A 27265-nucleotide genomic window follows, 5' to 3' on the forward strand; every position below is an offset into this window, starting at 1 on the left:
AATTTACACGGGATCTTCAACGAATTCCAAGACTGGCATTTTGCACTCATTCTAAAAGGGTCCTGGGAAAAAATCCTAAATTTAAAACAGGCAGGAGTATAAAGCTCTGTGCTATGTCATTCTATACAGACCTGAGGTTTTCCAGATAAGGGGTCTTTCCGTAATTTGGATCTCCTACCTTAAGTCTGCTAAAAAAATTATTAATACAGTAATTAAACCCAATTGGATTGTTTTGGCTCCCTTAAGGATTAATTATATCTTAGTTGGGATCAAGTACAGGCACTGTTTTATTATTACAGAGAAAAGGGAATCATTTAACCATTAAATAAACCCAATAGGGCTGTTCTGCCCCCAATAAGGGGTAATTATATCTTAGTTGGGATCAAGTACAGGTACTGTTTTATTATTACAGAGAAAAAGGAATCATTTAACCATTAAATAAACCCAATAGGGCTGTTCTGCCCCCAATAAGGGGTAATTATATCTTAGTTGGGATCAAGTACAGGTACTGTTTTATTATTACAGAGAAAAGGGAATCATTTAACCATTAAATAAACCCAATAGGGCTGTTCTGCCCCCAATAAGGGGTAATTATATCTTAGTTGGGATCAAGTACAGGTACTGTTTTATTACTACAGAGAAAAAGGGAATCTTTTAACCATTAAATAAACCCAATAGGGCTGTTCTGCCCCCAATAAGGGGTAATTATATCTTAGTTGGGATCAAGTACAGGTACTGTTTTATTATTACAGAGAAAAGGGAATCATTTAACCATTAAACAAACCCAATAGGGCTGTTCTGCCCCCAATAAGGGGTAATTATATCTTAATTGGGATCAAGTACAGGTACTGTTTTATTATTACAGAGAAAAGGGAATCATTTAACCATTAAATAAACCCAATAGGGCGGTTCTGCCCCCAATAAGGGGTAATTATATCTTAGTTGGGATCAAGTAGGACTGTTCTGCCCCCAATAAGGGGTAATTATATCTTAGTTGGGATCAAGTAAAGGTACTGTTTTATTATTACAGAGAAAAGGGAACCATTTAACCATTAAATAACCCCAATAGGGCTGTTCTGCCCCCAATAAGGGGTAATTATATCTTAGTTGGGATCAAGTACAGGTATTGTTTTATTATTACAGAGAAAAGGGAATCATTTAACCATTAAATAACCCCAATAGGGCTGTTCTGCCCCCAATAAGGGGTAAGTACAGGTACTGTTTTATTATTACAGAGAAAAGGGAATCATTTAACCATTAAATAAACCCAATAGGGCTGTTCTGCCCCCAATAAGGGGTAATTATATCTTAGTTGGGATCAAGTACAGGTATTGTTTTATTATTACAGAGAAAAGGGAATCATTTAACCATTAAATAACCCCAATAGGGCTGTTCTGCCCCAATAAGGGGTAATTATATCTTAGTTGGGATCAAGTACAGGTACTGTTTTATTATTACAGAGAAAAGGGAATAATTTAACCATTAAATAAACCCAATAGGGCGGTTCTGCCCCCAATAAGGGGTAATTATATCTTAGTTGGGATCAAGTAGGACTGTTCTGCCCCCAATAAGGGGTAATTATATCTTAGTTGGGATCAAGTACAGGTACTGTTTTATTATTACAGAGAAAAGGGAACCATTTAACCATTAAATAAACCCAATAGGGCTGTTCTGCCCCAATAAGGGGTAATTATATCTTAGTTGGGATCAAGTACAGGTACTGTTTTATTATTACAGAGAAAAGGGAATCATTTAACCATTAAATAAACCCAATAGGGCTGTTCTGCCCCCAATAAGGGGTAATTATATCTTAGTTGGGATCAAGTACAGGTACTGTTTTATTATTTCAGAGAAAAAGGAAACCATTTTTAAAAACGTGAATTATTTGTTTAAAATGGAGTCTATGGGAGATGACCTTTCCCTAATTCGGAGCTTTCCAGATAAGTGGTTTCCAGATAAGGGGTCTGATACCTGTATCAGCAAAACTTCCTTCCTGAGCTTTGGGGGGGGTGCTAGAAACAGTTGGCTGAAAATCTTACTTGTGCCACAGACTCTTGGGGGCAGGTTTATTAAAATATGAGTCTTTACTAGCGATGAGCGGATTTGTTTGCCAGGCATGGATGCACAGCAGATTTCCGCATTTCGCCATTGGCGAATTGTCTTGCGAAACGTCAGTGAAAATCCGCAGCAGAAAAATTTGTTGCGCGTCAAAAAAAGTCATGGTCACGTCGGAAAAAGTTGCGTAAAAAAGGGCGCAGCCGCGTAAAAATTGGATGTGGTCACATAAAAAATGGGTGCAGCCGCGACAAAAAAGAGACACACAACAAAAATAGACACATGTGACAAAAAATGTGCACGACAAAAGCATTTTTGTGCCGTTTTGCGAACTTTTCACTGAAACGAAACGAGACAAATTCGCTCATCACTAGTCTTTACCGCAATTTTATTTGTCTGATGCAAAAATCTCAAATTCGATTTTCTAAAATTCATTTTTTTTCTGCCCTTGAAAGTCGTATAAACTCGGCATGGTATAAATTTGATTAAACTCAATCATTGTATTTATAAAATGTCACCATGATGCTTGAATCCTTCATATGAAAATTTCAAATTTTTCGAGTTGAAAGTATTGTTAAAACTCGAAAAATTTTAGTTTAAATTCTAGTTTCATTTCCCCTTGAAACTGGGTGAAATAGAAAACAATGAAAGATTAACTTCTCCTTTAAAATGTGTCAAGGACAGGCTGTCAGTGACTATTCCGCTTCTATTCTAAACCTTCATAAGACTCAATGGTACAGATCAAACTTGACGAATTTTTATTTATTTTTTTAACAAAAAATGTTAACCAAAAATGAATAAATCACGAATTATGGGAGTTATTTTTGAAAAACTCGAATTTTTCAGGGAAAATTTCCAAAGCTCAAATTATTAGAGAAACAATATCAGAAAAATCGAGCGCTGGCAAAAACCCATTTGTAAATCTCGAAATATCTAGAAGTAAAAAAAAATCGACCTTTTCTCAAAATTGCTTAGTAAATTTGCCCCTAAGTTTCTAAAATTGGAATGTTTATTAAGGGCGGGATTAAGGCTGACTCATACAGCCTATCGGCTTTGAAACTGGTTGGATGTCTCCAAGGCCATATTGTAAAATACAAACAATGGAATTGGACATATGAAATAGATGCACAATAATAATGGATGTACAAAACAAATACACTAAAGGACAAATTTATCAGAATCTCTCCATTTTTTTCTGCATATTACTCCAGATTCTCATTGATTAAATTGGTAAAATAACTCTTGAGACTTCTCTAGTAAGTGGACTGATAGAAAGACTTCCACTCACACACACGCCGGTTTTAATGGATTCCTGCACAAATGTAGAAAAAAAAGGCTCAAGGAAAATTGATAAACATCTAAAACTTTGGAATGTAACAAAAACGTTGCCTTAACTTTTGATAAATGAGACCCTAAGCGGCCAATTTTTTAAAATTTGCTTGCAATGGATGGACTTTTTCCTTCTAAAATTGATAAACACCTAAAAATGTTGAACTCAGTAGAATTTAGTGTTTGACATTATTTGAAATTTATTGAACAAAACATGTAATTATGTTTTCCTGACCTACCTATACACTCACATACATGAACTATATATACAACCACTAGTACTAACTGTAGATATTAGTATCACAATAGCCTTGGATATTCTGATTGATCAAGAACTCATCCAGGCCCCTCTTATAGGCATTAACAGAATCTGCCATTACCACATCACTAGGAAGGGCATTCCATAACCTCACTGCCCTCACCGTGAAAAACCCCCTGCACTGCTTCAAATGGAAGCTCCGTTCCTTTAATCTATAGGGGTGACCTCTGGTGCGCTGATTGTTTTTATGGGAAAAAAGAACATCCCCCATCTGCCTATAATCCCCTCTAATGTACTTGTACAGAGTAATCATGTCCCCTCGCAAGCGCCTCTTTTCCAGAGAAAACAACCCCAACCTCGACAGTCTCACCTCATAGTTTAACCCTTCCATCCCCTTAACCAGTTTAGTTGCAGTCTCTGCACTTTCTCCAGCTCATTAATATCCTTCTTAAGGACTGGAGCCCAAAACTGCCCCCCATACTCAAGGTGAGGCCTTATCAGACCATTTATTTTATGGAAAACATTGCCTTTCCTCCTTCATAGCATGGCTTTCTTATTGTATCCAAGCAACAATGGAGGGACTATAACGGCTATGGTGGTGCAACAATAGGTTTCATGTCTGCATTCAGGTTCTGAAACTGAATGCTTTCTTATGAGGATAGCTAGGAAGAAGCTTTTTATATAGCCAAGATAGCCAAGAAAACAAGGCTATAATCCTACCAAAACCTGCATTAAAAGCTTCTACACAACTCTCCAGATTTTGGCCAGAGCATTTTTAATAGTTCAAAATCTGTTCAGCACCATCCTATCATATACCAACAATTTTGGAGGCATCTCCATGTAAAGGTTTGTGTGTCCTGGTGTATGCAGTAACGTGGAATAGCAAAACGTGGACCTTTTTTAGCTTGCACAGTGGTTAAGGAGTTTAATTATCCATAGAGGCGACTGGTTATTTACTTTTTACTGTTCGGTTCTTTTTAACCACACTAACAACCAAAGCTGATGTTAAAGCCTAGAAATGTGTATTAAATATCCAAGGGAAAATTCTGAAGGTGAAAGCAGATTATATAAATATGCTGTAATGAATCACTGGGTTACATTCCCTGTCTTTAGAAATATAACAAATGTATATAAACCTAGAAAATGTGCTATTAACTGTTTTTTTCCCCTTGATATAACTCAGGTGTGCATTGTACAGAAGAAGGACACAGGGACAATGTATGCTATGAAGTATATGAACAAACAGCAGTGCATTGAGCGGGATGAAGTCCGAAACGTCTTTAGAGAGTTGGAGATCTTACAGGAAATAGAACATGTCTTCCTAGTAAATCTTTGGTAAGTTCTGGAAGGGCTCTCTTTAAACAAGAGAATCACAAAACTCAATATATTGACATTGGTTTATGTTCACATTATTAGATTCTTTTCTCCCTAAGCTCTATTAGTAATAAATTATACGATTTTTAACCTCACTGAAATTATTGGAACAATGTGATTCTCGCTGATATGCAACTTCTCTAGATTTTTTTTCCCCCTTGATCTCCAGTTATCATAAATCAACCTCCCCCAGGGGCAAATAAACATTCAAATTTGCCTTTCTACCTAAATTCAAATTTTGAAAATAAAAAATTTACTAAAAAAAAAATCACAAAAAAACGAATTTGTTTTTAGATTTTTCAAGCACAAAAATTCCCCAGCTGAAAGCATCCGAGTTCATGTAGACCAGCGGTTCTCAACCGGTGGGTTGGGACGGTTTTGGGGGTCGCCTAAGACCATCGGAAAACACATATTTCCGATTGGTCTTAGGAACCGAGATGTAGACATTGTAGTAACCTCTGCCCATAACCAAAATGTCCACACATTTTGGTTAAGGGCATTCCTACTGTTTTGCCATTTGTCTATGATTCATTATCCACTTCCTGTCTATGCTGATAGCCAGTATGGAGCAGGTCAGTCTTCCTGCCATGTTGTAATAAATGCACCAGAAGTTATTGTGCTGGTCAACAGAATCACTTAACCCCCTGCTATACCAGTAGTTTATCACAGACATCAGTGGGAGTTGTATTGGCAATATTCAAGATATTTTGCCATTCAAGTTTCCAAGACTAAAGACCCCCATACACGGGCCCTTGGACCGACTCGGCAGCTTATTGGCCCGTATAGGGGCAGAAACGAGGGGCCTGGCCGACCGATATCTGGCCTGAAACTGGCCAGATATCGATCAGCCAGGTTAGAAAATCCAGTCGGATCAGGGACCGCATCGGCTCGTTGATGCGGTCCCCGAACCGACTGTCCCATTGCCGCGTGTAGAATTCGATCTGCCCGTGTATGGCCAGCTTAATATTTGGTAGACTCATTGCAAATGATGGGCAGAATGTTATTTTGCTGTGTTTGCTAGTTGTTTTTCCACCTTTACACAATCGAATATTTGAGATTCAAGTGTTTTTTTCACAAATATGGGCACAGTCAAGTTTGGTGGTTTTTGAGTTAGAAAAGAAAAATGCTAAATATAAAGGACAAAAACCCTAACCTTTCTGTATTTGTGTTGTAGAATAACAAGAGAGTTGTAGAGACTTCTCTTATATTTAACATTTATTACTCACTTAGAATAGTTTAGTATTTGTTAGCTGGGCTAAAGTGCTGCCATATTTACTGCCTCAATGTTGTATCTGCTCTCTGTGCAGGTATTCATTCCAGGATGAAGAAGATATGTTTATGGTGGTCGACCTGCTCCTGGGGGGAGACCTGCGATATCATCTACAGCAAAACGTCCAGTTTACAGAAGAGACTGTTAAGATGTATATCTGTGAAATGGCTCTAGCTTTAGATTATCTAAGGAGTCAGCATATAATCCATAGGTATGGGAGCGGAATTCTTCTCTCTATGGAAAACTCTTTTTTTCCTATTCAACTCTTCTGCTTTAAAAAAAAAAAAAAATAGATGAGATAAAAAAATGGGAGACTTTTTTCAGTTGTACAATTGTCATTTTTCATTCCTGGCACACAGACTTGCATCAAAACTCTCACATTAATGAGCAACTGATATAAAATGTGTAGCAAGCATTTTTGCCTACAATCCCTCCACATCTGGAAGTACAAATAAACCCCCATGTACTTTTCTTTGCATGACATTATGGAGGTTGCCCAATGCCCATTGTTTGACCACAATAATCAGATCGCCATTGTGAAGTTGGAAAGTCCAGGTAATATTCATCTAAAGTAGAAGCAGAGCCATAATTTGTTTCTCTTTTGTTGCAGAGATGTGAAACCAGACAACATTCTTCTTGATGAGCAAGGTCAGACTAAATGAATGTTATCTTTGCATGCCCTCTTCTTACTCTTCTAACTTACTCTTGTCTACTTCCCTACTGAACTTAATAGCATTAGGGAGTAGGAATCCCATTCCCATTCTACCAGCTTCCAACCACAAATATACTGAGCGGGCCCCAATAGTAGGGTACTATACGTACCTGGCCAGCTTCCAACTACAAATATACTGAACGGGCCCCAATAGTAGCGTACTATACATACCTGGCCAGCTTCCAACCACAAATATACTGAGCGGGCCCCAATAGTAGCGTACTATACGTACCTGGCCAGCTTCCAACCACAAATATACTGAGCAGGCCCCAATAGTAGCGTACTATACATACCTGGCCAGCTTCCAACCACAAATATACTGAGAGGGCCCCAATAGTAGCGTACTATACATACCTGGCCAGCTTCCAACCACAAATATACTGAGCGGGCCCCAATAGTAGCGTACTATACGTACCTGGCCAGCTTCCAACCACAAATATACTGAGCAGGCCCCAATAGTAGCGTACTATACATACCTGGCCAGCTTCCAACCACAAATATACTGAGAGGGCCCCAATAGTAGCGTACTATACATACCTGGCCAGCTTCCAACTACAAATATACTGAGAGGGCCCCAATAGTAGCGTACTATACATACCTGGCCAGCTTCCAACTACAAATATACTGAGCGGGCCCCAATAGTAGCGTACTATACGTACCTGGCCAGCTTCCAACTACAAATATACTGAGAGGGCCCCAATAGTAGCGTACTATACATACCTGGCCAGCTTCCAACTACAAATATACTGAGAGGGCCCCAATAGTAGCGTACTATACGTACCTGGCCAGCTTCCAACCACAAATATACTGAGCGGGCCCCAATAGTGGCATACTATACATACCTGGCCAGCTTCCAACTACATATATACTGAGCGGGCCCCAATAGTGGGGTACTATACATACCTGGCCAACTTCCAACTACATATATACTGAGCGGGCCCCAATAGTGGGGTACTATACATACCTGGCCAGCTTCCAACTACATATATACTGAGCGGGCCCCAATAGTGGCGTACTATACATACCTGGCCAGCTTCCAACTACATATATACTGAGCAGGCCCCAATAGTGGCGTACTATACATACCTGGCCAGCTTCTAACTACATATATACTGAGCAGGCCCCAATAGTGGCGTACTATACATACCTGGCCAGCTTCTAACTACATATATACTGAGCAGGCCCCAATAGTGGCGTACTATACATACCTGGCCAGCTTCCAACTACATATATACTGAGGTGGCCCCAATAGTGGGTAGTAGTACATACCTGGCCGCCTCCATTCTCTGTCCTGCCTGGTGAGATTTCTACAACTATAGAGGAAGGATACCCCACAGTCCAGGCCCCCCACTACTGCAGGGTCTACTTCCTGAAGAAGCTGCTCGGATGAGTAGTGAAACGTCTTCAATGATTACTTAGCATGTCCAGTTGCTCTAGATTTACTTCTACTAGAAATACCATGACCTGGATGAAGGAAAATCTCTATAGTTCCTCTATAGTTTACGCCATTGGGAGCCATATCTTTGAAGGGATGTTATGGCTATATCATCCACAAGATTCTATTGTATGTTTAATAAATGTATATTATTATTAGTCTTTTTTTCTATGTAATTGTAGCAATAGTTTTTGGTTTATTTCTCTTCCCCTTGAGTTTTTCAATATTATTCCTTGTAAAGCCAACTGCAATGATAGAGTTAGTTTATCATGAATATTAAATATATACACGGCAGGATGTCCACCCAAAAGCATAATGAAAAAAGAAATAAACAAATACTCATTTCAATAGCAATAACATTTACAAATAACTTTAAAACAATTGAAAAGTATTAAAGAATGCATGTTGGAAACTTGCTATAATTATAGTTTCTTTAATGATGCAAAATATGGTTTTTGGGTGTCGATCCCATTTAAACACATCAGAATTATATTTCAGGAAACTCATTTTAAAACTAAAAAAAAAATTGGACCAAGACCAGCAACCAGATGGCAGACATCCATGGGTGCTTAAAAAAACTCTACTTAGAGATAGCTATATTTAATATTCACATACCTCTGGCCCGGTGCCACGGAGCTGATAGGACGCAGAATTACTGAAGAGACAGGTGATCTTGCTACTTGGGAATTAGAGATCCTTATGGTTTGCTTATTAAAAGGGATAGCAACTTGTGAGGAACTGAAGAATCTGGGTTCCACTGAATGCAGGACTGTGTATTTAGCTGAATGTCAAATCTTCTGCAGAAGAATTGGCCAAATCCCAAGCTCAACACCAATTAGCATGTTCAAATTAGAACACTTTCATCCTCAGTGATCAAAATTTCAACACCATTCGACTAAATTCAGAAGGTCCAGCAGAGAAACAGTGTATAAATCCTGCAGCTTTAGATAAAGCTCAACTGGTGTCACGTATGTCGAACCCAAACCCAGAGCTGTCAACCAACCCCATATCATGAGGGAGATAATGATCTACTCCTGTTTTCTTAGGCCTGAATTCCTCTTCACACTAAATGATAACATGAAATAAGGTCTTAAAAAGGCCTGGAGTGGATCATTATCTGCTTCATGACATGGGGTTGGTTGACAGCTCTGTAGAGTATCTGGATTCCTGTCTAGATGTATTTTTCTGCCTATAACAGCCACCTTTGGCTTTGGGCCTGGCCCTCAGCTGCTTGGGTGCTGTTAGGACTTACCACATCAGAATCCAGTGACTCCCACAGTGACTCCCACAGGGGTAGGCATGGGAGCCATGTCAGAACCAGATAAGAACCATTAAATAATAAGACAAACTCAAAGTCGGGGTTAAAATCAGGGAGTCAATGCAAGGAACAGAACCAAGGAAGCAGGAACCAGGGAACAGCAGTAGCAGGAATCAGAGCACCAAGGAACAAGCAAGTTTGGCCTATAACGGGTAGTGGGTTCAGAGCTGGGGATTTTATAGGCAGGCTAATGGCCAACACTGTGCACCTTTGGCTAGATTAATAGCAGCTGAAATAAGTCATAGGTCTCTGGTTACAACTGGAAATCCAAGAGGCATTTGTGAACTAAGACAGAAATAGATCAGTCCTTTTGCCTATCTGGTGAAGTCACTATATAGAGCACAACTCTATTCTAAACTTACAAATGCTGGCACACAATCTAAATTGATATTGGGCAGGTGAAGACAGTCATGTATGTGACAGAATCCAGTGTTTGGGCATTAATGGCAGGGGGAGGGGCAATGATTAATAAGAATCAACCGTATTATTTCTTTCATGGGACCACTTCATTATAATATGTATAATAATGGCCCTAGGGCAGGTACAGAATGTTTTTGTTTATTGTGTAAAATATATAACAATGTCAGAACCTGGCATCATCTGCTGGAATGATGTGGTATTTAGGAGTAGTCACCAAAGAAACCACATTGGTATCATATATCAATTGGCTCTCATAAAAACTATAAACTATCCATTTTCTATACCAGTCAATAAAATAGTATAATGTCAGGGGGCTTTGTGATTGTTGGGGCCCTAAAAAACAGGTTCCCCAAATGTTATGACTCTGAAAAGGATATAATATAGCAAGGTAGCAAGGCATGCTGGGTTATTGCAAGGATGGTTAGTGTGATGGAGATAAAGGCACCCCTGTAGAAAATGGGGCATCAGTGTATAGTGATTAAGAGTGGGCAGTTTTGGAGAACAGATGACATTTAGGTGTGCTTATTATATAATACAAGGGCCTTGTTAAAATAATGTACAAGGAAATAGTTTAACAGTTAAACAGGAATTATATTCAAGAACAATTGAACTTGATTCTCTTGGCCTCTTGTTCTCTTGTTAACCTCAGGACAGACTGTCTTCTTTTTTTAATTACTTTTCTTCGAAGCTAATGAGATACCAGATTATTTGCTTGTAAGGTCATAAGATTTTAATCACTAAGAAGAACATCTGGCCACTTTAGTCGGATGACTGACTGTCAGCTGTGCCAGATGTTGCTGAACTTGGACTGAGCTGGCCATAATCCATTGCCTGCCTGGCCATGCCCTTGACCTAGACATTGGGGGGGCAAATTGTTATAACTTGAGAGCAGAACATAACAGTAAAAGCCACTTGAGATATCTCAAGAGCTTCCCTTCTGATAAGGCCTTAGCTGCTCTCTAGGGACCACTATGCCAAGGGGCTCTATAATACTGTAACTGGGCTATACTGTGCAATTTTTATGCCCCAGAACTGTTTAATTAAACCCTTTGCTTTGGTACTTATATCCTGACCTTTATATTGAGTTATGAAAGGGTTCAAATACGCAGCCTGGCATAACCCCGCTTAATTTCATTCATGATTCTTTTTTTTTGTTCTCATTCTTCATCAGTATTTCCGCAGTGTTACCTTGTGAAGCAGACAAAGTTGTTCTGAATAACAAATGTGCATATTAAACGCTTCACTCTTGATGTATTCCGTCCTGCTTCTCTAGGCCATACTCATCTGACAGATTTTAACGTGGCGACGATAATCAAAGACGGCGAAAGAGCCACAGCCTTAGCTGGGACCAAACCCTATATGGGTAAGAAAAATATAAATAACGTGTTTATGGCGCTATAAACTGAAATGTCACCGTGTGAGTTGCCATTATTGCATCCACTTCCCGGAGATCCAAGGGCACTGAAAGTGAAGGCATTGTGTGAGGGCTGGAATGTAATATGTTTTACTGCTTTAAATGAAATATGATTGTCATTTTCTTTAGGATCAAATTAAATATAAAGCTTTTTAATGTAATATGATGTACAGAATTAAATATGACTAGAGATTTTTTCCGACCACTTCAAGAGAAACCTTTTCTAATGCCCTTATTCAATGTCTGAAATCCTCGCTAGATGTTGGTCACTCCCAATCCTCCTTATCAGTTAATGCTGCCTAGAAGCAACGTTCAACTTGAAACCTCACCCCAAGCGTTCCTTTGGTCACATGTGACATCCCCTGTCCTTAACTCATCTCACCTCAATGATGGGCCTTATTTATAAATGGTGTAAAAGGCATGGAAACAAATTTTCCAGGCTAGGTGGTTGAAAATAGCAAACATGTTTTGCCCCACACCCCCCAAGGTGCCCCCACTGGCCACATCCCCTGCCATGCTCTATCCCCCGACGCGCCCTCCTAACTCCCCTGCAGGGGCCCCTCCCAACGTCCACCCCCAAGACACATAAATGAAATGCTTCAGGGGAGGGCACCTGCGCCCGGGGGAGGGGCAACAGGCATCAGGTCTGGGACGTTTTTTTTCCTGGCGGCCCAGTCCGCATACATACACTTTATTTTACCTAGGGGGCCTATTTATTATGCTGTGTAAAAAATCAATGCTAAAATACATTGCTGTCTGATCACCAGGCACTGCCATGTAAAGAAATGCACATTTATTAAGCTCCGAATTGCTTTTAGGTGATTGTATAAATTCCAGCACACCTTTATAAAGGCAACACTTATTTTACACTATATTTTACAGTTTTATTTTATGGGGTAATTCAGTTTGCTAAATACTTGGCTGCTTTATGAGCATTGTCATTCTGTTTCCCCGTAACCAACTCAAAACAGAGTTATTTCTTTTTACTGTGTTATTGATAAGGTCTCAAGGGAAGAGAACAAAGAGTAAAGGAATAATTTGATCCACAGACGACTGTTATTTTTGTTAATTTGCTTTGAATCAGCTTTGATCTGCTGGATAAAATGTAGATAATTAGCATCAAAGCCCCCTTAGCTAAAATAATAATTTAGTTCACTCATCACATGTACATGTATACACAGCAGGGGTGGGCCAAGCTGACCGGGCACCCTAGGCAAGATGGTTGGCCCCTCACCGATGGGTCATTGTCCCCACCGCTAATGACAAACAGTGGGGGCAATGACAAACAAGCGCGGACTAGGGGTAGGCAGGTGAGGCTCCTGCCTGGTGCCCCCAATAGTTGCGCCCTAGGCAGCTGCTTCTTCTGCCTACCCTTAGTTCTGCCCTTGCTAGGGATAGGCAGGAGAGGCTAATACACAGGCCCACACACATAAACCCATGCCAAACTCCACTTCCACCATAGTTATGAGCAGGTTGACCTGAAATGTGTAGGACCTGTGGGCAGGTTGAGGCCAAGAAAGCGAGCCTCAGGTCCGTGTGATTGGTGGGTTAAACAGGGCCCCTTTCCTTTGGTGGTGGAATATTGTGACTCCTTCCATATATAAATCATTAGAGGATAGTTGTGTTGGGTGTGGGTCATAGAGTAGAGGAGGACTTAGGCTGGCTTAGATGCAGATGGGAAGTTAGAAGATAGATATACAATAGATAGATAGACAGACAGACAGACAGATAGATAGATAAATAGACAGATAGATAGATATACAATAAATGAATAGATAGATAGATAGATAGATAGACAGACAGATAGATAGATAGATTTACAATAGATAGATAGATAAATATACAATAGATAGGTAGATAGGCGGCAGATAGATAGATATAGCTCCTATTCCAGGTGTATATGTAATGTACTCGTATTACATATTTAATTAGTAGCCATAAAAGATATAATATTAACTTCATAGATGTTCCTTCAATCAATTTGCCCTCCAGCAGCCCAACATACTGTAGAGACAGTAACTAAAACACAAAACGTTTGACTTTTTTTCTGTCTAAGCCCCTGAAATATTTCAGTCGTTTGTCAACGGAGGAACGGGATACGCCTTTGAAGTTGACTGGTGGTCGTTAGGAATAATGGCATTTGAGCTGCTCCGAGGATGGGTGAGAATCTTACTCTGAAAATTTTGATTTTGTTTTTTGAGCACTTTTATTTTTCTTTTAAATATAACATGTGTGTTGTCCCCATTCTTTCCCTAGAGACCCTACGATATCCATTCAAGTAGCCCCGTAGAGACATTAGTCCAGTTATTTAGCACTGTCACTGTCCAGTATTCCTCGGTCTGGTCAAAAGATATGACTGGTTTATTACGGAAGGTAATTATCTGTTCTTTATCCTTCATCACTTCTCCACCATGCTTGACATGAAATGAATTCAGAGACGCCGCACAATTCATTCTTAATGCTATTAAATATTAAAGCCAGAGAATGCTCATTAATTAGAATTCACCTACTGGCTTTGTGGTCAGTTGCTTTATTAAAACTTTGCATATCTCTTACCATCTGCCTATTGTGTATGTATATGTTGTGTGTACCGTCCTCCTCGTGCTCCAGGTATCAAATCCAAATTGTCAGACACCCAGGCCCCCATCTGGGTGTCTAGTTTGTGACAGTCTAACTATGCTGGCATTGCACCCTGTCCTGTAAAGGCTTTAATCATTTTTATTCATTATCATTTTACAGGAGAACTTTACCCAGTGAGTTCCAGCATATTTTTATGGTTGAACGTGATGGACGTATGTCTTTTTTCAACCCAACTTACTATGTTACTATGTTATACAGTAGGTGCTGTCAGTCAACAGTTGCACCTAATATCTGGGCCAATAGAACATAGACATCCGTCCCACTGGGGCTATATGGCCACCCTCTTCTGGTGTCACCATTATAGTCACTAAGCAATATCCCCACTTATTTCCAACATATATGCGTCAAAAGCTTTATAGGTGATTTAAAGGAGAACTAATGCTAGAATTAGACCAGAAACATGATAAAGGGCTATGGGTGCCTTGGGTTGGTACAGAAGTCCAAAATATAAGGTGTCACAAGTGACTGTCTATGGCATCTTACTGCAGCCCCTCGGGCATTTCCCAGAATGCAGGTTGCCTGCTGCAAAGCAGTGATGCCACCGTAACATAAATGACTGGGTTTCTAGCCGGCACAATACTTCTATTTCTGCTGCCGTTAATGTAATCTGATTTGCCGCGCTTTGTTGTACCTTCACTTCCCAATGTGTCATATTGTAAGGAGCACGTTAGACCTCGTGAGTCAGAAAACAATGCAAGTGTGAGAGACAACGTAACAGCGAGCGTCTGTGACTGAGCGTAAAATGTATAACAAGCGGCAGTGTAAATGCAGCCCCCACTCATCCTGCGTGCCGGGACATGCTATGGTGGCAGCAGGAATTGTGGGACATCCAGCTGTCACCCTGCACTTTCTATTAATGATACGTCAGCAATGCTCCTATTCACTTAGCTCCATTATTACCCGTCTCTATATGAAATAAGTGGGAACTGCCACCAGCCCTTGAATAATAAAACAATATGCCTACTTTTTTATCCCTATAAGAATACAGGTATTGGATCCCTTATCCATTATCCAGAAAGTTCTAAATTACGGAAAGGCCATCTACCATAGACTCCATTATAGGCAAATAATTCTAAATTTTAAAAATTATTCTCTTTTTCTCTGTAGTAATAAAACAGTACCTGTATTTGACCCCAACTAAGATATAATTACGCCTTATTGGGGGCAGAACAGCCCTATTGGGTTTATTTCATGGTTAAATGATTCCCTTTTCTCTGTAATAATAAAACAGTACCTGTACTTGATCCCAACTAAGATATAATTACCCCTTATTGGGGGCAGAACAGCCCTATTGGGTTTATTTAATGGTTAAATGATTCCCTTTTCTCTGTAATAATAAAACAGTACCTGTACTTGATCCCAACTAAGATATAATTACCCCTTATTGGGGGCAGAACAGCCCTATTGGGTTTATTTAATGGTTAAATGATTCCCTTTTCTCTGTAATAATAAAACAGTACCTGTACTTGATCCCAACTAAGATATAATTAATCCTTATTGGGGGCAGAACAGTCCTATTGGGTTTATTCAAAATGTAAATGATTTTTAGCAGACTTAAGGTATGGAGATCCAAATTATGGAAAGACCCCTTATCTGGAAAACCCCAGGTGCTGAGCATTCTGGATAACAGGTCCCATACCTGTATGTGTAAACTGCTTATCTGCATAGTTACATAATTACATAATTACTTAACTACAAGTCCATCATGTTTAACCCCTCTAAAGGACCCCCAGTGCACATATATACATATACATATGTTAACCATTTGTTTGCCATGTTCCAATGACATGATGTAAAAATGAAAGTGAACACCCATTTACTGCTATTTTAATTGCAAAAAGACATTAATCATGGTAGAAACTCAGGCTTGATTGCTAGTAAATCTGCCGTAGGTGAATCTATAGCCAAGAGACAGATCTATAGCCAAAGGGAGCTTCACTTTGCTGGAAATTGCTGGCAAAAAAAAATCTTTTGTCCCCTTTTTTCAGTGCTTTGATGGATGTTTTTAGTTCCTGAGTAATGGCAGCAAAATACAGCCTGTGCCACATACTGATACACACGGGCAGGACTATAAGTGATATTTTCTGTGCTCTGCTCTGTATCATTGACACCAGCTTGGCCATTTCTCTCCTGTAAAAGCTGAAAAATAACTGATATTAGTGTGAGTGTTTGTGGCAGGAAACATGGTGTTTGGGTACGAGTGACAGCCGCACTGCCGCTTTCAGGCATCACAACAGAAAAGTACATTTTATGATTTGTTCCAACTCACTTCTCTGTTAGTTTAATTGTAGCCTCCCCTTATACATATATATCATTGCTTTCCTATCCAGATGCAGAAGCTTTTATATGGAAAGGGATGGAATATGAGCAGCATACATATGTACCTTTAGAAAAAAAAAAGTGGAAAAAAAAGGTTTTATTTCCAGTTTTATTTTCAGTTTTTTTGTTATCATCATGTTTTCTCCTGTTTCACTAGTGCCATCTGCTGGGAGTATTGTATGTCTGCTGGAATAGGGATAGATAGAGAAAGAGAGAGAGAGAGATAGAGAGATAGATAGATAGATTGATAGATAGATAGATAGATAGATAGATAGATAGATAGATAGATAGATAGATAGATAGATAGGTTGGTAGATAGATTGATAGATAGATAGATAGATAGATAGATAGATAGATAGATAGATAGATAGATAGATAGATAGATAGATAGATAGGTTGGTAGATAGATAGATAGATAGATAGATAGATAGATAGATAGATAGATAGATAGGTTGGTAGATAGATAGATAGATAGATAGATAGGTTGGTAGATAGATAGATAGGTTGGTAGATAGATAGATAGATAGATAGATAGATAGATAGATAGATAGGTTGGTAGATAGATAGATAATACATAGATGATGATGATGATGATGATGATGATGATGATGATGATGATGATGATGATCATAGATGATGATGATCATAGATGATAGATAGATAGATAGATAGATAGATGATTCATGTATAGATAGATATATGATTGAGAGATAGATGCTAAATAGATAGATGATAGATAGATGCCAAATAAATAGATAGATATATAGATAGATAGATAGATAATGAAATAGATAGATAGATAATAAAATAGATAGATAGATAGATAGATAGAGAAACAGAGAAATAGATAGATAATACATAGATGATGATGATAATATTTAGATAGAGGATTCAAATATAGATAGATAGATATATCATAGACAAATAGATGCCAAATAGATAGATTGATGATAAATGATAGGTTGATAGATATTTTTTAAACCAGACTGTGAAAATGGTGCAAATGCTTATAGTGATTTCCGCTTTTGTATTCTGCCCCCCCAGTTACTGACTGTCAACCCTGAAAATCGTTGTTCTTCTCTCCTGGACATTCAGAACTCGAGCTTCCTAGCGGACACTGTTTGGGAGGACATACTTGACAAAAAGGTGGAGCCAGGTTTTGTTCCCAATGTGAGTAAATGTAACATATTTTGTTCTTTGTGTGAACAAACAGGAGAGTCACATTGTAACTTTTTTCAACATTTCTATGGATAAATGAAAATATATGAGAATAATGACTGTTGAAAATTCTGGTCATATAGGTATGGGATCCCTTATCCGGAAACCCATTATCCAGAAAGCTCCGAATTACGGAAGCCCATCTCCCATAAACTCCATTTTAATCAAATAATTCAGAATTTTAAAATTGATTTCCTTTTTCTCTGTAATAATAAAACAGTACCTGTACTTGATCCCAACTAAGATATAATTACCCCTTATTGGGGGCAGAACAGCCCTATTGGGTTTATTTAATGGTTAAATGATTCCCTTTTCTCTGTAATAATAAAACAGTACCTGTACTTGATCCCAACTAAGATATAATTACCCCTTATTGGGGCAGAACAGCCCTATTGGGTTTATTTAATGGTTAAATGATTCCCTTTTCTCTGTAATAATAAAACAGTACCTGTACTTGATCCCAACTAAGATATAATTACCCCTTATTGGGGCAGAACAGCCCTATTGGGTTTATTTAATGGTTAAATGATTCCCTTTTCTCTGTAATAATAAAACAGTACCTGTACTTGATCCCAACTAAGATATAATTACCCCTTATTGGGGCAGAACAGCCCTATTGGGTTTATTTAATGGTTAAATGATTCCCTTTTCTCTGTAATAATAAAACAGTACCTGTACTTGATCCCAACTAAGATATAATTACCCCTTATTGGGGCAGAACAGCCCTATTGGGTTTATTTAATGGTTAAATGATTCCCTTTTCTCTGTAATAATAAAACAGTACCTGTACTTGATCCCAACTAAGATATAATTACCCCTTATTGGGGGCAGAACAGTCCTATTGGGTTTAATTAATGGTTAAATGATTCCCTTTTCTTGGTAATAATAATAAAACAGTACCTGTACTTGATCCCAACTAAGATATAATTACCCCTTATTGGGGGCAGAACAGTCCTATTGGGTTTATTTAATGGTTAAATGATTCCCTTTTCTCTGTAATAATAAAACAGTACCTGTACTTGATCCCAACTAAGATATAATTACCCCTTATTGGGGGCAGAACAGTCCTATTGGGTTTAATTAATGGTTAAATGATTCCCTTTTCTTGGTAATAATAATAAAACAGTACCCGTACTTGATCCCAACTAAGATATAATTACCCCTTATTGGGGGCAGAACAGCCCTATTGGGTTTATTTCATGGTTAAATGATTCCCTTTTCTCTGTAATAATAAAACAGAACCTGTACTTGATCCCAACTAAGATATAATTACCCCTTATTGGGGCAGAACAGCCCTATTGGGTTTATTTCATGGTTAAATGATTCCCTTTATCTGTAATAATAAAACAGTACCTGTACTTGAACCCAACTATGATATAATTACCCCTTATTGGGGCAGAACAGCCCTATTGGGTTTATTTCATGGTTAAATGATTCCCTTTTCTCTGTAATAATAAAACAGTACCTGTACTTGATCCCAACTAAGATATAATTACCCCTTATTGGGGGCAAAACAATCCTATTGGGTTTAATTAATGTTTTATTGATTTTTTAGTAGACTTAAGATATGGAGTTCCAAATTACGGAATTTGGTCCCAAGCATTCTGGATAATGGGTCCTATAACCTGTACTAAGGTGCTACCCATGTGTAGGGCTGTGTTGCTATGTGTTGCTATCTGTAGTGTTAATGTCTTTACAGAAGGGCCGGTTACATTGTGATCCCACATTTGAGCTGGAGGAAATGATACTGGAGTCGAGGCCACTGCATAAAAAGAAGAAAAGACTTGCCAAGAACAAGTCCAGGGATAACAGTAAAGACAGCTCGCAGTCAGTAAGTGTGATTTACTAGAGACTGGCGGATATATCTATTGTGCATACCCAGGTACAGTACTGTTGCTCCATGCTGGGGGCTTAAAGGGGTGGTTTACCTTCATGTTGACTTTTAGTATGTTGTAGAATGGCCTGTTCTTAGCAGCTTTTCAATTGGTCTTCATTTTTTATTTTATATTGTGTTTGAATTATTTGCTTTCCTCTACTGACTCTTTCCAGCTTTCAAAATGGGAGTCACTGCCCCCCGGCAGCCAATGAACTATTGCTCAGTGAGGCTACAATTTATTGTTACTGTTACTTTTAATTAGGAATGCACCAAAGCCAGGATTCGGTATTCAGCCAGGATTTGGCCGAATCCACAGTCCTGGCCGAGCCGAATCTGAATCCTAATTTTCATATTCCAGTCTTTCTTTTGAACCACTGCCTGGTTGCTAGGGTCATTTGGAGCCTAGCAACCATGTAGCTGCTAAAATTCCAAACTGGAGAATTTCTGAATAAAAAGCTAAATAATTAAAAAAACCACAAATAATGAAAAATGAAGACCAATTGCAGATTGTTTCAGAATAGCACTCTCTACAATATACTTAAAGTTCATGTAAAGACAAACAGCCCCTTTAAGCATATGGGGAAAGCAATGGACTCTATACTTGTAGCAGTAGGCCACTTTACACCTTTGCTGAAGTAGAATTCTGGCCACCAGAGGTTCTTAACCATGAACTTGACCTATAGAATAAATACTTAACCAACAGACAGTTTATATCATATTAAGTGGCCTAATACATAATCTTACTAAACTGGAAAATAAATATCATTAAATATTGCACTTTAACATTGTTTTCATTAAGCCGCCATTTAGTGATGGGCTGAGTGCTCCCTCAGAGATCAGCTGACAGGAAGTATCTGGTTTTCCTAATTTGGAAAATGCTTGTTTTGACCCAGACCCTTCTGAAAACCGGGCAGTCTGGGTCAAAACCGGACAGGTGGGAACCCTATATGAGCTGTTTTATGTAATAAACTTTTATAGAGACCTACATTGCTTGGGGGTATAGTTTTAATTCTTATTAAACACAAAAGTACGTACTTCCTTGGAACAATAAGTAAATCCAGCAGTACAATATACAGCACATTTATAATTAGACACCCCCAGTGCAGCCCTGCCACACTGAAGTCCCCTGCCCTGATTTTGCCTGGGGAATACTAACCCCATTACTTCTCCTCACTAGACCACAGCACTGCTCTTACTCACTAGCCCTGACTTACACCCCTGGAATATAACAGGGCTAGCCCATCACTAGCTGGTCCTCATTTATGGGGTCCCTGCATCCATGACTTGGGTCACCTTTGGGGTGACTCCTCTCAGATCCTCTTGCCAGACAAGGGGATCCTGACACCCCTGCAGAGGAGTAGTGATGAGGGAATCTGTCCCATTTCGCTTCGCCATAAAAAGAAAATTCGCGAAATGGCGAAAAATTCGCAAAATGCATTTGTAGTGCAGTTTTTTGGTTGCCTGCATCTTTTTTTTCCGCCCGCGTCTATTATTTGTCGTCCGTGTCTATTTTTTGTTGCCTGCGTGTATTTTTTGTCGCCCGTGTTTTTTTGACGCGGAACGTGCCCAATTTTGAGGCAAGAGCACCCAATTTTTCACGGAAGTTTCACGAAACAATTCGCCAATGGCGAAATGCGGAAACTCGCTGCGAATCCATGCCTACCGAAAAAATTCGCTCATCACTACAGAGGAGGAAAGGGAACTTATACCCCTCCCAGCTGGCTTACCCTGAAGTAAAATCTTTACCTCCCACCCTTGTATAGAGAAATACCATACATCTGTACATGTTAGTTTAGTCATTTTCTGTACTAAGCATAGTTTGTAGTTCATAATGGAATAAGTCACCTTGATGGCAGCTGTAACAATGCCACTCAGCAAGTTGGAAAAGTACCTTCTCCAAGCTCATTTATTTCACAGACCTTTCTCAAAGCACAGTTTGCCCTTAATCTCATTTTTAGGTCAGAATGTGACAGCTGAGTGACACTTTAAATTATTTTAGTGACCTAGAAGTAAATCACACTGCAGACACTGCATGTTTAAAAATGTGTTTCTTGAATTCTCTTCCCCCCAGGATGACTACCTGCAAGAATGCCTGGATGCATTACAACAGGAATTTGTTATCTTTAATCGTGAGAAGTAAGTTCGAACAGAATAGAAATGACTGTATTTTATCAGTTCTCATTTGCTACCACATTCTTACATCATTCTTTTTAAACCTGATTCCCATTCACTGCCATGGAAAGTTGACTTCCTGCAGGCGACAAAGCGCCCTGTGTGCCATCAGCCTAAATAAGCTTCAGTCTGGGATTCCAGGAGTATCTTGCAGAGCAAATAGATTTTCTCTTCTTCAGGTCTCCACTTGGTAGGGTTGCCACCATCTGAAAAATGTAATACTGGCATGGAAGATCTTTCAAGATGTTGGTGGCGCAGGGACAAAACTATGAAGCAATGAGGGCATGGCTATGATGCAATTGGGGCAGATTATGGGTGAAATTTGCTCTCCTGAGGCTAGAAAAGAGGTGAGATTCCACTAAAGGGAGGCAAATTGCCCAGGCTGGTTCCACTTTTAGTAACAAAATGCACCACTCAGGGGAAAAAAGTAAGCGCTATACTGCCATCTTGCTTATCCTTACCAGGCGTCCCTAGGGCAGACATGAGGCCTTATATGAAATGCCCCATGGAGTGTGCATGGGGTGTTTTTCGGCACTCCGTGTAGAGCGCAATGCCCTGAGGAGCACAAAAGTGCTCCTGGAATAAGCACTAAGGGATGTGCTCCTTTTTTCTTTAGTTCTTCTGCACTTGCTTCCCCCAGGGTCAAGAATAACCCCTATAGACTTGCACAGTAGGCTAAAGGTGGCCATAAATGGGCCAAAAAAGGATGGCAACTAATTAGCTAGTGTATGGGGCCCAAATTATATCTTATATAAAAAGCCCAACCTATATAATCTGCCGAAAAAGGTTTGAAAATCCTGTTGGACAAGGAGCGCATCAATGTGATGTGGTCCTCATTTGATAGGGCACACTAGGGCCAACAACTGGAACAGCCTGATTTAGTCCAGCAGGTGGATGAACAAATCATATATTGTATATTATTTAATTATTGTATATAAGGGTACAGTATATTATTATATAATTGTATTAAATGACAAAAAAAGCCTATCTACAAAATTATCTTATTGTATCACTGTGTTTTTTCTGAAAAAAAAATGCATTGGTTTGTTGATTTTATGGACTTTCCTTGTCTTTTAAGGGTGAAGACATACGGAGCTACTAGTAGAAGCTACTTGTCGTGGCTACTAAAATAGACAATGCTGATCATTTACTGATAATTGTCTCTACGTGTGTTTTAGCAGAGGCAATTCTCAGTATTGTCTATGGAAAGGTATTTTCTGGGCTTTAGTAGCCGTGAAAAAGTAGCTGCTACTAGTAGCTCAGTGTGTCTTATGAGATCAGAAATCATGACCTTATTTTCACTTCTCCAAAAGCTGCTATCAGTCTCATATTGTCTATTATAAAACACCAGAGAAGATTGATTTGGTTTCACAACCAGGGTAGCCTACTAATAGAATAATATGTTTCCTGCTACCAGAACACATTACATGATAATGACATTATCTGTTAGGAGAAACAGAGCAGATGTGTTGTGACTAGCTACCATTAGGAATTGGGAGATGCTCAGTCATTATCTAGAAATGGTTTACATAACCAACGTAAAAGGCAAATAATATAAATGAGGAAGGCAAGAAGTAAGAACAATTCCATTTAACAAGACAACAAACATAGAATACTAACATTGTAGGAATTCTGCATTTAAACACACAGGGGTATATTTATCATGCTGTTTAAAAAGTGGAGTGAAACATTACCCAGGTGATGTTACCCAGGGTAACCAATCAGCAATTAGATTTCAACAGGTAGAAATCCAGAGCAAAGCATCTGATTGGCTGCTATGAGCAACATCACCAGTATTGTTTCACTCCACTTTTTACACAGCATGATAAATATACCCCTTACTGTTAAACTGCAATGGAAATGTATCCATTATTTGTTTTCTTCTCAATAAAATACAATAAACATTTTTGTTTAGAGACTCCCTGGCCAATGTCCACTTTCCTAGTGAATCCCGGCACTTGTTTATAGGGCTCAGAAGCTGAAGCCGATGCAGTCATATTTGGGCATAAGATGTAATATGTGAATGTATTGAAGAAATATAATTTGATTGGGCAGTATTTTGTCCTTAATGTTCTTACGGAAAGTCAAACCCCAGAATAATCTTCCATTGTTAAGAACAAGCAAGGATTATTACAATTACTTTTCCTTTTTGGTCAGACTGAAGAAGATCCCCAGTGTGAGGTCTCGGTCAGTATCAGGCCTGGAATCCACTGATGAGACAGAAGCAGAGGCTGAAACTGAAACAGAAGGTGACGGTGAAGCAGAGAATGCCACTCTCAACATGTGTGGGTCAGTTTGCTCATCCACTGCCAGCAGCAACTGAGCCCATTCCTGGGAAAGACTCAGGCTTAGGAACTCATGAATGTGATGCTCTCGAGTTGCATACATACGCATGGTGCCAGGTTATATTGATAAAAAACAAACTTCTTTTTTTCTGGATTCTCAACTTCAATTTATAAGACAATTTGGAACCACATTGATGAACAGCAACTAACTGCAGCTCTGTTTCTCTGCACAGTTTGACTCACTAAGCAAATGCTGTTTTCTACTTACACAGACATTCTCACACTGTTTAACCTGCCTGTTTTACTTTATTTTACATGGCTGGTTATTTGCTTGACCGATGGGCTTAGAATCAGTACAGTGGGACAGTATCATTATAATCAAAGGAGAAATCTGAGACTTGGTCAACCAAGCACAAGGATTGACCAAGCTGTTATTGTCTAGAGACTCTAGACCAAGAGTATTTATAATGGCATTTTTGATAGGGAACTATTGTACAACTGTTGGGGCGATGCTGGGTGTTGCACAGTAGTAAAGGTCTAGGTAATGCAGACAAAAGGGGTTCTTGGTTTAGAAAATATATGTTTACATCAGATGGGGATGTTGCAGATACTGGTGGATAAAAAATATCATTTTAAGAAATGTCTTGATGCCTTCTTAGAAAAACACAAAATGCAATTAAATGGAATGAAATGGTTACCAATATATTATGCCCATGCGAACTCTGTGATCTAGATTCCTGGGAAAGACATTATTTATATCAGCCAGGGTTCTTGCTGCATGCAGAGGGGGTAATGAGCCAAATGCCCCATCTCATCATTGCAAAGGGGAGCCATGGTTGGAAGTGTTCCACTAGAGTGAAATAAAAAATGCCCTTTTTGTAATATTAAATGTTACGATTGACATGGCCTCATTATCCTAATGGATAATGGTCAACATCCCATTCATAATAACATAAGATATTACTTAGAACTGCAAGGACTCTTGGATCTTGCATGATCTTGGATAGCCTTTGAGGATGGGGCCTGGAGTTCAACCAAAGGGACAGGCCTTCACTGTAAATTGGTGGTTTAAGGCTGGGTTAAGACAGATCCGGACAGATTTTGAGCTGGTTGCGTGTGACCAGGCACCTGTATAAGGCCCAGTGAATCCTTATGTCAGCCCTGGCTATTGCAGATAAAATATTATTTATGTAAATACATACTTTTAAATATCTACATCTAGATACCCAGAGGAGATGCCTTAGGTCGCCTTATTAATATTCTGCCTGCACTGGAAAGGAAACCCAATCTCGCTCCTAATATTTATATTTTCATGGGCTACCCTATATGATAAAGCTCACCACAAGGTTTTAAATCCCAGCCAGAGCAGCTGCTGATCAAATCCCAACTACAGGCTGGTTTTAGCCTTATTGGGGTCCATCAATATAGTGCAGGGTGGGTGAGCTTTAACCATGAAAATGTAAATATTAGGAGGGAGATTGGGTTTGCTTTCCAGGATAGCTTCACATTACATACCACACATGTATTGCAGACCTACATATGCTGACCACAAAACTATTGGGCCAGTTGGGCTCACTGATAAACCCCAATATGGGGGTGAAACTGGCCTGTAGTAAAGATCTGCTCTCCAGCTGCCCTGGCTGTTCTTTGAAGCCCAGTGAGTGAGCTTTAGCCTTTAGGGTCTTTCATAAAAATGGAAACTTTAGGAGTGAAACTGGGGTTTCTCCTGCTTTGCAAACATGCTTGTGAGATAAGTGTATGCTTCAGCTATAACTCCTGGTATTTTTAAGGACATCCTTAAGTAAAGGAGTCGGTGAAAAAAGACCACACAAAACAGAATCTAACAAGTTGAACCACTTATTGAATGTGTATTGTATTTCCTTAAGTAAAGAAGGGTTTATTTTTGACCCAGGCAAAGATTCATTAATTAAGTCTATGATTACAAAAACATCTTCTTAATAGGAACTAACAGTGCCTAGATCCCTGACTGCAAACCAGGTGCTTTACACCTGAGGCCCATTAGATGGATGTGGCTGTAGATCTCTAGTCATTGTTTCATAACAATTTGGCCCCCAAACAATGTGAAAGATCAGATAACTCCCCGCGGCATGGAAAATTCTCCACTGATATTAAATTCAGATAGCCACTAGAAGGCACAGCATGTTTATGGTTCAATAAATACAAACATGAAACTGAGGTAGCATGACGCAATATCATTCTAAAGCATAGCTAAAACACAAGCTGCTTTTATATAAATGGGTATTTTTGTAGCGCTAACAAAAGTGAAACCTATTCTAAGGCAAAAACCACCGGGATGCTATTTTTCAGCTGTATTTCAATCTATGGAACCAACTCAAAGGACAAATTACGGAATATATTTTTGTTATAGTTGTATGTATGTATGTATGTATGTATAACTTTATTTATAAAGCGCCACAAGGGTACGCAGCGTTGTACAGTCTTACAGAATACAAAATTACACACAGGGAGGACGAGTGATATAATAAATAAATACAATAAATACATATGTGCCATGTGGTATGAGACACAGTAGGAAGGAGGTCCCTGCCCCGTAGAGCTTACAATCTAAGTGAAGTTAGTGGATTTTAGTTAGTGGATTTTATGGAATTTTCACCCTGGAGAACCTACAAATGATTGATCAATTAATAATAAATTACCTCTGAAGACATTGCACCATATTGTAAAGGATAAATGCATTTGAAATATATGTTCATAAAGAATATGTATATATTGGATATAGAGTAATGAAGTATGATCCATATACATTAAATTTCACCATATCAGGATGTCTTCTGATATCATGCAGTGTCAAAAGCCAAACACAGGAAAGTAATTGTTTGACAATGGCCATGGGCTGAAATACAGATATCAAAGAAAAACCTGACATGCCTGGCATTACTGAATGTCGGGTTTGTTGGGTACTAGGGTCCCAGCTAGTGTTGCATTCTTCCTGCGGTAGGAAGGGACAACATTTAAGAAGCGTGAGAAAAGACTCAGCAAAGTTTGCCTCAATTCTAGAAACCCATAGCTGTAGCTACCACTCTCTTCTGTCACAGGTGACAAGTAAATTAATCCTGCTTTCCTGTTGCCATGGGTTACTAGACCTGGAGAAGAGCTTTTCTTTTTATTACGTCTACTACTCTGAGGT

At 39.0% G+C, this 27265-nt stretch overlaps 1 protein-coding gene across 1 annotated transcript in view; it reads left to right on the forward strand.

Annotated features, from left to right (window-relative positions):
* The window catches only part of stk32c (serine/threonine kinase 32C), a 160039-nt gene extending 135240 nt beyond the window's left edge, over positions 1–24799 (forward strand). The window contains exons 3-12 of the mRNA XM_018096017.2: positions 4827–4978; positions 6325–6498; positions 6898–6935; positions 11446–11535; positions 13643–13746; positions 13843–13959; positions 17590–17715; positions 19463–19594; positions 21711–21775; positions 23969–24799. Of these exons, the coding sequence (XP_017951506.1) occupies positions 4827–4978; positions 6325–6498; positions 6898–6935; positions 11446–11535; positions 13643–13746; positions 13843–13959; positions 17590–17715; positions 19463–19594; positions 21711–21775; positions 23969–24134 (1164 nt within the window). The 3' untranslated portion in view covers positions 24135–24799. The remainder of the gene's footprint in view (positions 1–4826; positions 4979–6324; positions 6499–6897; positions 6936–11445; positions 11536–13642; positions 13747–13842; positions 13960–17589; positions 17716–19462; positions 19595–21710; positions 21776–23968) is intronic.
* The last annotated feature ends 2466 nt before the right edge of the window (positions 24800–27265 follow it).

Source organism: Xenopus tropicalis, chromosome 7, assembly GCF_000004195.4.
Source record: "Xenopus tropicalis strain Nigerian chromosome 7, UCB_Xtro_10.0, whole genome shotgun sequence".
NCBI classification, from domain to species: Eukaryota; Metazoa; Chordata; class Amphibia; order Anura; family Pipidae; genus Xenopus; species Xenopus tropicalis.